Below are 12964 nucleotides of genomic sequence, written 5' to 3' on the forward strand. Positions count from 1 at the left end.
CTCCAAGCATATCACAAACGAAGCCATTAGCCATTGGATCTTTGAGTTGACTATTGTAGCATGGTCAATTCGTCCAAAGGATGTGGGACCACTGAAAGGTTGTAATAGGCTAATATCCCTTTACTGGAAGGCCATAAAATCCGTTGGCTATGTGGAATACTTCCCTTTCACAAGTTTATGTAGGAGACGTGAATGTGCAAGCAGAGGGTAGGGAAATGTTTGTCTTGGTTACAAGTGCCCACTGGAAAAAGTGTCACACCCACACACACGCACACACATACCATATTTTTCGGACTATACGCCGCGACTTTTTCATCATGATTTGAGCCCTGCTGCTTATAGTCCAGTGCGGTTAATCTGCTTGTTTTTCCCAGAGGTCAAGCAAATCTGTGTTCAAAGAGTCAGTTTATGGAACAACTATTAAATAGAACTGAAACGATGTGAATCAATGGCTGTGCTCAAAAAGAGTTTTAAAAAAATTATAAAAAATATACTTTTTAAGTTTAAATTGAATAAAATCTTGTATAAAAGTCTGTGATGTGTAAATTTGATTTACAGTAGACAGAATATATGATTGAATGTATAAATTCATGATTGTATATATTATTTGCAGTTAAAACACCGGAGACAGCATACTATCAAAGTATTGATTCCTAGTTGGAACTGCTACTTAACTCTGCAGTACAGTATTCTGTTGGTAATATCCATCAATCCATTTTCTATTAATATAATGTTGTTCAGTTTTTTAAAGAGAGGATATTGCAGTTGGTAAACAATTAAAAAAAAAAAAAAAAAAAATTATATATATATATATATATATATATATATATATATATATATATATATATTATAAATAAACTGTATAAAACACTTTGTCCTTAACATTGAAGTAAAGACTCTTTGGCCAGTCACATCACTTTTACAAGTGAAAGCTGCTGAAAGGCCTTTTTATAGTCACAAATATGTCGACATTTGGCTGGCATTATTTTCTGGCTTCAACACTGAACCATTATCGGTGGAAGCGGGTCTGTTTCACACTCTAGATACTTCTGCTGCACCATTCAGTGAAGTTTGACAGAATGATAAATTGGCCTGACTGACTGTCAAATTTATATTCCCCCTGCGATTATTTATTTTGAATTTTTTTTGCTCTTTTACAAGCCTGTCTGTTGAGATACAAATACGTTTCGAGCACTCACTGAATTTTGATCATAAACTATTTTTAAGAGATGATTATTCTAACAAAATGAAGTTTCGGGGTCTTTTTTCTCTCTCAACAGTAATGTACATTGCAATATACCTCAGGCTTACCTGGGTTATTTCCCACTACTTTCGCTTCGTCCCACGTTCCCGATCCATGCATGTAGGCCGCTTGTAAGTGAGAATGTTTGTTGATATATTCACTGTGATTGACTGGTGACCATTGGAGGATATACAAGGGCTCTTGCCCTGGGATGGGCTCCAGCTCACCAGTGACCCTGACGGGATAAACCAGAGGTGTCTATTACATCAATCGTGATCGACTAATAGCTCGCCAAGGAGTGACGCTAGCTCGCACAGCATCAAATCAATCATTACCAGCCCGACAAGGTTACGCTTTTTCTATAGCTGCCCATCAATAGCAATGAGTGCCAAAAAAGTTGATGTTCACTTGTCGTTTGTTTACAGTCGTTGTGTAATGTGATATGGGTGCAGCTAGGTATGCAAGGTAAACTAATGTAGTATTTTGTACTGTAAAAAAAAAAATGTAGATTAAAATGAAATAATTGAATGTTGTATTTTGAAATTTTTGACTTGGTCACTTGCTCATGTTTCTTCTTGATCGTACATATTTTGTGATTTGACTCAGGGAGCAGTTCTAAACAACTTCTGCTTCTTTTCAAAGCGCGGAGTTCATCTTTTGGGTTTCTGAGGTAAAAACGTTCCAAATCAACTCATAGGGTTAAATTAAAGGTGAATATAAATGAGAAACACCATTAGCAGAAGTACATTGGTAAGATTCCCAGAAGCCACTCTCGCATGATAAATCTAGCACTTGACATAACTACTTACAATATGTTGAAAGCCTAAAAGAGCTGGAAGGACTTGATGGTATTGCTTCCACTCCAGAGTACTTGGCTTGAGTGTGGTTACCTCTAATAAACACATTTTGGTGTGGCTGAATTGATGATTAAAAGAGCTTTGAAATTTAAAATTCCGCAGATCTTTTTTTCCCCCTTGATAATAGCAGAGGGCCACGGGTTGTTTGATAGGACAAATGAACTGGCAGTCAGCAGTGCAGTCAACCTTGACATGGCCACAGTGCAGTGGAGTCATTGCTAGCATTGATAGATAATGCAAGATGCCGAATGGGGGTGACAGTAGCTGATGGAGAAATCTTGATATATCTTTACTCTGGAAAATTTTACACATCACCCCACAGCAGATGACTTGTCTGCAAAGATCACTTGGGTTTATACTTGAATTAAAATATGAACCGTGTACACATGTAAGGATTTTCATTTTTTAATCAGCGCTGGACCCCACACATAAAGTTAAAAAAAAAAAAAAATGCTCATATTGTGTCAACTGTGTGGATCATTTCAGTCAACAGCAATTGGCAAAATGATTGCCCCTTGAGATGGATAAAAACAGGTAGATTTGACAGCTTTTGTTGTTTGTTTTTTTTCAAATTCCACAACCATATAATTAATCAGAAAACTGTACTAGTGGGACTGCAGAGAATGCATTATTATAAAACAGTACATCGAATGTAGAACTAAGAAATCAATCATGGTTACCCTTTTCTTTCATCACACTTCCTTTTTCTAAGCCCATCTCAGGAAATCTGTATTTCTGTGCATACCGTCCATCCTGTTATACATAATAACTCAGGGGTAGTTTTGCAGGTCATCGGGTGACACCACGTGCAATCTGACATGGCTTAGTTCTACTCTGGCACACTTCCATTCCAGATTCAGGCTGTCTCATAGGGTCAACCAGGTTACACAACAGCAAAGGAACACACAGTTTCCTTAAAATGTCTTCTGGCCCACACCAGGTGTAAGTCCCGGAAGGCACCGCAAGCCAGCGTAACAGTGTGGGCTTCTCACCCCTTTCATGAGTTAAAGGGTGGAGGAGGGGTGTACTCAGTGGTGTGTAATGGATTCCTCAGCAATGCCTGTACTATCTGTACGTTGCAGCCCGGAGGAATTGTTCAGCGCCACTTCACAATGTGGAAAATTGCTTACTGTCGGCAGTGAATTTAAGATTATCCTTGCTATGATTTCTTTAATTTTGCTTGGAGTGTTACTTTTGCCAGGTTAGTGTCTATTCAAAACATGCCTTCATGGTGTCAAACACAACAAATCCTCTTTTGCTTTAATATTACAACTATGAAGACTTATTTTTCATTCTTACCCCCTATTACCACTGGTATATTTTATTTTTAGTAATGTTTTATCTGTTTTGTTTACTGCTTTCTCGCCAAGGTCTCATAATTCAGAAATTATAATGTAATGAACACTCTTTGCTGCTATATCAGAATAATGAAATTCGATTTCAAAACAGTATTTAATCAATACAGTATATAGAATCATGGTAATGGATCACAGAAGTAGAAAAAAATGCAAGAGGGAGAACTGAATACCAATTTTTAAATTGATAAAACACAATATACGCAAACTATACATTATTTTTGACAGTTCAGCCACATGGTAGTGACGATAACTTCAGTACATTGTTCCTGGTTTTATTTTTCTCTGTCTTTTGCATGATACTACAACATTCATTCAATCATAACGCTGCCCAAGTAGGACTGCGTATATCTTTATTGCAGCTTAGAAAAATAAATTTAACTGTGGAAATTAATTTGGCTGTCAAGACATAGAAACGGGGATTAAGACATATCTCTGCAATGCCCTCGCCAATCATAATCAAAATTCCTCGGTGGGCAGACATGTCTTCACTGCTCCACAGTACCTACCTGCAGTGTACTGAGCTTGATTGATTTGCGCTTTGCAATGGTTTCAGATAAAGCTGTCACTACTGTCGCTACAATTAGTGACTTTTCCAACCGTGTTGACTAAAACGGTGCCCAGCTGAAAACTTGAGTTGACCCTACTCCATTATATAAGAACTGAGTGCCTTTGTTTGCATTAGTGGCTGGTGAACGAAATTGCAAGTTTTGTAGGTGTAAATACTGAGCCTATTTCTACCACTATAGCATGCAATTATGCCTAAACCCTAAAAACAGATCGGTCATATTTACCAAAGGATTGGTTCAATTGGTCCGATTTACATCGGATTTATGTGTCTGACCAACTTTCTAGGTTAAAATGCGAAATCTAAAATGGTAGCGTATTCGACCAATTTATATCGGTGATGAGGGCAACCAATAAACATTCACCATTTGGACCAAAGGGCACACAGTCACTCCTAGGACAGTTTAGAACACGGGTCAACCCGTGGTTCTAGAGTCACATTCAGCTCTTTTGCGCCATTCTAGTTGCTCTGTGGAGCTTTAAAAAAATGAATGAAAATGAAAAAAATATATATTGTTTTAAAATGGTTTATAAACTTGGCTAAACATTCTTATTTTAAACATTCTTCCATTCCTGTAAACATGTATAATGGTGATATATATTATATTTAATGATTTGCATCATAGCATGTGACACACATTTCTTTTAGCTCAGGGTGGTTCCAGGCAGGTGGCAGTTGAAAAAAAAAAAAAGGCGGGTATTTGGTGGGTCATTTGTAGATCCTAAAGAGAAAAAGAGAAACATATAGAACAGTTTAGTATCATGTTTACCCCTGAAAAATGCATCTTCTCGGAATGCTACAATTTATAGAGGAGCTCTTTTTTTCTTTTAATTCACCTTAAAATTCAACACCCTTGTTAATGATGGAACAAGACTTCAGGATGACATAGTGGTTTCGGTAACATGGGATTAGGAGGGAAAAAAAACAAAACTGGGCGCTTGCAAGCCTCCATTTGGGAAAACAAGTCAAGGCAGCCGCCACTATTGTTCACACTCTGCACTACGGAAACACACGACAATGTGCTTTGAGTGTCATGATGAGGCATGGTAAGAGAGGGTGTGGACCCAAAATGCAGGGAGGCAGAGAGACGGTGTGTGCTCAAAATGATATTTTAATGTGATGCAATGTGATAAAATGAAACATGATGGGAAAAAATGGCATTGAGAGTAACAACAAAAAACCCGGAATAACCTACAATAAGACTCAAACAGAGGACCCCGGGGGAAAAAAAGTGACAAAAACAGAGACACTACTGTGAGAATAACAGCAACAATGGAATGACATAACACAATGGTCTGACAAGAAAGGGGAGGAAACAGGAAACTAATTATACACCACACTAATGAGACAATGATGAACACCTGGACAAGAAATAATTGGCGCTGAGATCTGATTGGCCGACACCAGTGAAGAGGTTCCCGAAGACAGCTGGACACAATCAAACTAACAAACTGACACAAGGGACAAAAAAAACATCAATTACTAAGAACAAAACAAACTCAAACCCGGAACATAAAACGAAAAAAGAATTCCAACATAAACACAAGAAAAAAAAAAAAAAGAAACAAAAAACTTAACAATACCCCAAAACAAAGCTGTGATTAGCAACTTCAGAATAATCAACTATAGTTTTAATGTCCTACGCATACTAACACTACACAATGAAATTCTTATTCTGTTCACTTCCCCAAGCAGACTTACATTCCACACAACAGAGCAAATAATAAAGCAGGCAATACAAAACAGCAATAGGGCAATAAGGGCAATGATACCAAGTCATTGATAGCCAATTATTACTTGGTAAACTTAATTTTGAAGTTGGTTTTCGCAACATATGACCATGTTCCAGTGACGCATGATATGAACATTACTCCTGCTGGCTTGACGTGTCTACACACTGAATAACAGGCGAGTTAATAGAATTATTGAAATTAGGCGACGACTCATCTCACCCCTAACAGCCACTTACCATTGTGCTTTAACTACCCTGTTATTTTGATTGGATTTCTCTCTTGTAGCGCAAGGTGCTGTTAACTAAAGAAAACACTGGTCAGAAGTCAATGCGACGGTATTTTCCCGTTATTTAACAGACACATTATTTTGACCATAAGGTGCACAACGGGTGGTACACTGTCTTTGTTCCTCACCAAGAATGCACAGCAGCACACAAACAATGAAATTACCAGTAAAACGTCCTGATGCGAATGATCTGTGAACAACTGTGTTCAAGTTGTTTGATAATAGGATAAAGAAGACACTTATGCAATACCTGCAGTGATAATTTGTCAGAATGATAAGTGAACATTTTAGTTATTTATGCACGGATGATTCAAAATATGCTGATTACACTTAACAGAGCACATTTATTTACATATATATATATATATATATATATATATATATATATATATATATATATATATATATATATATATATATATATATATATATAACACAGGTCAAAATAACAACAAAAACTGCCTTTCCTTTTCCAAATTTCCACATACTGTAACTCTACATACCCAAATGAGAATATTTACTTCTTTTTTTTTCCACCAGTAACCAGAATGATCTATTTGCAGGGAGTTTTGATGCAAATTTAATCAAGAGGCCTCCCTATTTTGCTAAATATCACTAGGACAGCCAGCTTTTTTTTGCAGTGATTTGTATCTTGGTGCGCATCATGCAGAATAAAGGAGGCTTTATTTTCGAAACCACCTGCTTTGCTCATCATCTGACTACCTTGTTGAAATATTTTAGCCTTGGATTTTCTGTGCACAGAATGAGCAAAAGTGGAAGGTATGAGTATTGAAATCCAAATTGAAGTTGATGCTGAACACATTGCTGAGTTTCAGCTCAATTCACAGACAACAATCTACCAATGGGATATTATACAACCTACAGCATATGTTCCCTCATTATAGATTTGGTCATATATTTAAGTAAGTATATTGAGAACCATGCATCTCTTTGCATGGAAGCCATTATTTGAATATATGCATGTGGTGAAAAATATTTGTTTGTCCAGTTTTCATTGTATAGTACAGCTTCCATGTCACATGTTTTAAGCCTCATGCTGATGCTGCCCCGGCTCTTCTGCAAAGCCGGTCCACTTGCCCTGCTTTGTTATAAAGTACTAAAACACCTTTCTTTTATGTTCCTCTTTGTTCCCCTTTTTATATTAGAAGGACATTTTTTTTATCGTCATCCAGCGCTGGGTTATGAATCAGCCATTTAAAAATGTTCTTTCTTCTGCTTTTATTGTGTAGCCACTAATGTCTTAGCTTAGACTTTGAACTCCAATGTTGCCAAGGCAACCGTGTGAGAAAATGGAAAGCTAATTATTGATAGCGCACCCAGTTTGAAGTTGCACGAGACATATTTAGCAGATATAGTCACCAGAGCTCAATGAAAAAAAAAAACAACTTGTTAAATAAATTGAAGACATTTTCCGAAAAGATGCATCACACAGCAACATATCCACCACTAAATGAGGATATGTCTTTCGCCCACCGCTTAGCCTTTGGGCTTGAGCAAGTGGATATAAATATAAATCAGGGTTATAATAGGTTTAGATTTTTCATTAAAGTTCATTTTGACTTGTTTTTAAAATTCAGTTAGTTTAGGGCAGGTATACAAAAGTTTTTTGATTGTTCTTTTTTGTTGTTGATGAATGTAGTTCAGTATTTGCTAGTTTTGGTATTTGCTCTAGCTTTTTAAGCCAAGATAAAAATAGTCAAGTCAAGTCAATTTATTTAAAAAGCACATTTAAAAAGACCATACTCAACCAACGTGATGTACAATAAAATAAAAGTGCAAATAGAAACACTTAAAACACACAAACAGTCTAAGACACAGATAAGACATCACTTCTGGGATGCCAGCTTTCAAGGCGTATTAAAAGCAAGTGAGAAGAAGTACGTTTTGAAAAGGGATTTAAAAGCAACAAGGGTCTGCGCAGATCTAATGGAGAGCGGCAAACTATTCCAGAGCCTAGGGGCGGCTGCTGCAAAATCTCGGTCGCAACGGGTCTTTAGCCTAGTCTTAGATTGAGCTAAGTAAGGGGGGACCAGTCCATTTAGGGCTTTGAAGGTGATCAGTATAATTTTAAATTTTATTTTGAAAGGAATGGGTAACCAGTGCAGAGAGGCCTGTACTGGAGTGATGTGCAAATGTTTCTTGGTAAAAAAAAAAAAAGTTATTGCAGAGAGATACACTGCGAAGGTTTCCTGCATGCCAAACAGACTAGTTGACTGTAATTGCACATGACCTCGACCTAAAGTGGAGCCCGTAGCTGACCAAACGTGAAATCAGGGAAGCAGAATTTACACTCAAAATTCCAATTTATTACAATAGTGTTTTTGTTTTGTCCTCCCCGTATTGCTACGGCCACACGTGTGAAATTTACACTCGAAATTCCAATTTATTACAACAGTGTATTTGTTTTGTCCTCCCCGTATTGCTCCGGCCACACGTGTGAGTATCACAGCTCAGCATGGTGAGAGAGGCAGACAGTGGACCCAAAAAAAGCATGGAAATACAGACAGTGATGAAAATACAAATTTAATAAAAAGATGGAAACAACTAAAACAGGATCTATATTAACCACAAAAAAATGAGGGAGGGAACACTCTATGTTTGAATGCATTGACACAATGGAGAACAAATGCTAAAAATTGTTTGTTTGTTTTTTCTCCCATAATGCTGCAATTTTGTCTCGCACATGTGCAAGAATGAAAAAAAGGGGGTTTAAATGTTTATTTATTTGTTTATTAGTGAATAGCCTGTACTGTACTAATATATTGGTAATGTAAACACCAAACATTTATCAGTGATGTGTGTATTCCGCAGTGTATTGTTTCCTTGAATCTGCTCATGACATTTTTGAAAGAAAGAAGAAACAGGCACTGCAGATGTCGTAATAAAATCATAATATTTTGAATAAGCAACTATTACTTATTTAATTTCAGACATATAGATATATTGCGAGTCAAATGCTAGGTAAAATAGCTTTTTTTCTTCTTTCCCATGCATAAGACAATACCTTGTGGCGTTATGGGGAAACGATGTATTTGCATTCAGCCGACATTTTATCAAAATATGCCAACATATTTGCAAAAGTCCTTATAATCCTCAATGCATGCCAAAAGCAAACGTAATTGTATCTAATTGTTTACATTTTAAAGCCCCCTTTGTTAGTTGACGCCACAGTAAACTCTTATATTTACGATTATGAACTAGACATTAAAACATTATAAGAATGGAAAAAGTTTCTTGAAATCAATGGGATCAATCAAGAAAAATACTACATGTAAGTGTTTCTTTGCAATGATGTATTTTTTGGAGGGGGGGATTTGTATCGATAGTACTAGTATTATAGGTTCTTGGTTTCGGTCACCACTCAAAAGTTGAGTGCTCTCACTGGTATTGGTCTGAAAAAAGAAATATATTATCAAACATCCCTTTTTTGAAAATACCTGTACACTGACCATAGCACAAACGAGCCGTGTTCTTTCACAAATTACATCCGTCGTCCAGTGATGGGTCCATGTCCCACACATCTGCTTGAGTCCAATCATGCTAGAAATCACCCATCACCAAGGTCCACTGCACAGGGATCACCTGTCCTCAGGCTACTTCCAACTAAGCACATCATGGATGGCTTCTTGTCAAACCATCCTTTCCTTCGCCATTTGTAATGGAAGTCTCATGAGCAAGCCCTTACCCAGTACCTATTCGTGGTTTAGAACATAGCCATCTGGAGCTCCTATCACACATCGGTCGCCTTTCCCTGTGGTCCTTCCAGCTCAGCACACCGCCGATTGCTTCACTTCCCTCAACTCATCTTTATTCATAGGGTACTTTAAACAACCACGACTGAAACAAAGTGCTCAACATAAATGCAGGTGAACATAAAACACAAATAGTAATAAACATTTAAAGGCGAAAAAGGCAGCGGCTACTCATGGTTTGAGGTGAAGCATCATAAATAAGAGACAGAGTAAGTAGGAGCTTCTCTAACAGGCTGCTGACTCTCACTAGCAGGACTTTCCTCTCAACAGCTAACCTATCCAGTTCTATCTGAGTAATGTTTTTTTTTTTTTCCTAGTCAATTGATGCTCCGTTTCCCCTCCGTGATACAGGGAGGCACAGACCCTAGGACGATTTATAATCAACTCCTAGTCAGAAGCCCTACGACCTCACCGGGAAAATGCCTAATTAGTCTGTCCCTTGTTGTTTGTTGTGTGCAATCTGTCTCGTTTGGTATTGGATTCTGCCTATGTTGGATGTTTTTCTCCCTCCTTGTTTTCTTGAAATAAGTTCTGGTGATTTTCTGGTATTAGTCCCCTGGTTCACCCCTTAGTCATTAGTTGCAATTTGTACTTTGTTACTTACCCTCCCACTCGGAAGCCCATAGGCAGTTATTTCTCTACACTGTTGATTATTATTTGATCTTATTTGCAGCTCTTTATTTATAAATCTTGGATTTTTTTTAGATCCATATCTATAATTGTAACTGTATCATCCTGGGATGCAGCCTATTCATGTCCAATGCTGTCCATTTTGTCTCAGACAGCAAAGATCATTTCTGTTAAACATTATTTGGAAAGGCCAGGCAGATCTCTCCTGAGCACACCATAATTTAGGATTGTTTGCATGAGTCAAAAGATATAAACCAAAAATATATCCACTACAGTGACACAAATAATTGTGTTGGGTCTCAGGAGGATATTCTAGTGCCTAATGCTACCAGCGCTGTTTGAATTGAAAGTAATGCCAACTTCATGTTATGGTAAATCTCCTAGATATAACTTTGAAGACAATTGACATTGTCTACTAAAAAAAAAAAAAACAATATGGTTAAAACGTCAGCATGACACACCATGGCTAATGTGTGAAAAGTGTAAATGTAGGAGCTGTTGTTAACAGAACTGTTTTAACAGATAGGGCTTTCATTACTGAATCTCCCCCCATGGACACCCAAAAAACTATTTTAAAATAATGTGTTTCTTTTATTATTATATATAAGCATATGCTTTACTTAGTTTGAATGTGAGTCCAAGTGAGTGGATATAAATACTCATTGTGTATTACCTTCTACACATTATTTTTAGACACCAGCAGAATTTGACTGTGCCAAACAGTTAGTAATGGAGATTAGTATTATCATACTGGTGATGAGCATTTTAGGTCAACAAACACTACCATTTAGTGTTACATGTTAGCAAGAATAGCAAGAAATAGCAAGAAAACCCAGAGTAGAAGATGGTGGACCAAATGCGTCTCCGACCTAACTTTAAAGTCGACTGCCCAACTTGGTCAACTTTTGGTTCCCTTTCCATTCCGAGTATAACAGGCTGCCGACTCACAGACTTAATCAATGACTAAAAACTGGCTGCATGGGTGAAAGACAATGATGTTAATGAGCGCCTAACTAATTGAATAGTAACCTGTCAAGAGTGCACCATTCCTTCCCTTCAGGCTCTGTCTACTTTCTAAAAGATGAGCAATTAGAAAAGCAGTACCAAGCTTTTTCTTTTCTTTTTTTTTTCTGCATGTGATGTATCAGCACCGGGTTATCTTCCCTTTTGCACTTTTGATTCGTGGGCATTATTTGTTCACTTATGTGAGTCCACAGCCTTGCCATGATGCATGATGGTTTGTGCATCTTCCAGTACATTGTTAGCTAAAGCACTTACACGTGCTTGCTCTTTGTCCTTGGTGCAAGGGAAGCTCTAAAGGCATTTCCTGTCGTTGAGTTAATCATGAGCAAATTAGAGGCGGAGATGTCAGCATTTAATTTCCAACCACAACATCTATATGAGTGCATGAGTGCACTGCTCATCTGCCGCTATTTTATGATGAAAGGAAGGTCACCAAGAGTTTATTACAACACTTTATTGAATTGCTTCCCAAGACTTCCTCGCATAAACCATGGTAACAGTAAGATGATAGCTATACTATATTGAGTTTACAGAGTGTGTGCGTGTGGATATGTGCTCTTTGTAGACATGCAGTAAGCGCCTTCACTTCTCTTTTTACAGCCAGGAAGTATGACAGCGGTGAATATCTTAACATCACTGGCATCACAAGGGACCAAGCTGGAGACTATGAATGCAGCGCTTTAAATGACATCGCCTCTCCTGACACCAAAACAGTAAAAGTCACAGTCAACTGTAAGTACACCCCTTCTTTCTCTGCATGCTTCACGCTGGCCTTTCAGCCCCATAAAAGACGCATCCACAGCCTTCAGTGATAGCAGTGCCGTGTCCCTGATGATGCGCCTCCAGCAACTGCACCTTCCAAAAGTTGCAGAAGTGGAATGCTTAGCATTTCTTAATATTTAATGTGATAAGTCTCTTTTTGTCTGTGCATATAGGTGATTAATTCACGCTAAGGGAGGGTCTGACTGTTCCAAGCACTATTCCATTATGCAGTTAATGAGTCTTCGAAAAGTGTGAAGAGACAGTAATGAGGAGCCTTGACATTAATGAATGATACTGGGCTTGAGCTGCTGTGGTCACAGGAAAGGCACAACGAAGAGGCGTGAGAGGGAACGATACCATTGTCTTTCTTCTTAATCGTTCTCCTCCTTTTATTCTTCTGGGCTCCTGCGTTGAAAGCCTGCACGCAATCGGAGTTTTAGCAAAACCTAAAGCGGAGTTGCCCGTCTTTAAAGTACTAGCAAAATTTGAATGCAGCCTGGCTTCACCCCCCCACGTAACAATCCAGATTCACATTTACTATATTGAGAATCAAGTGCAACTGTCCCAAACTCGATTTTTATTATCGGCTTCTGGGTAACTACTCTGGACCCGCACTACCATAGAAAAGTTAACAGACGCCATGTCAATGGCGTGCCATGAAGATAAACTTCAAAATAAACAAACCAAAAAATGCATGAAAGCCAAGGCAATAGCAATAGAACACTTTTATTTTG

The 12964-nt window shown here is 37.9% G+C and overlaps 1 protein-coding gene across 2 annotated transcripts in view; it reads left to right on the forward strand.

Annotated features, from left to right (window-relative positions):
- The window catches only part of negr1 (neuronal growth regulator 1), a 142551-nt gene that overhangs the window by 61631 nt on the left and 67956 nt on the right, over positions 1–12964 (forward strand). For both annotated transcript variants that reach the window (XM_088425813.1, XM_088425814.1), the window contains exon 4: positions 12069–12200. In XM_088425813.1, coding sequence (XP_088281939.1) covers positions 12069–12200 — 132 coding nt within the window. The remainder of the gene's footprint in view (positions 1–12068; positions 12201–12964) is intronic.

Source organism: Hippichthys cyanospilos, chromosome 10 (genome assembly GCF_059441005.1).
Source record: "Hippichthys cyanospilos isolate Australia breed blue-spotted pipefish chromosome 10, RoL_Hcya_1.0, whole genome shotgun sequence".
In the NCBI taxonomy this organism is placed as follows: Eukaryota; Metazoa; Chordata; class Actinopteri; order Syngnathiformes; family Syngnathidae; genus Hippichthys; species Hippichthys cyanospilos.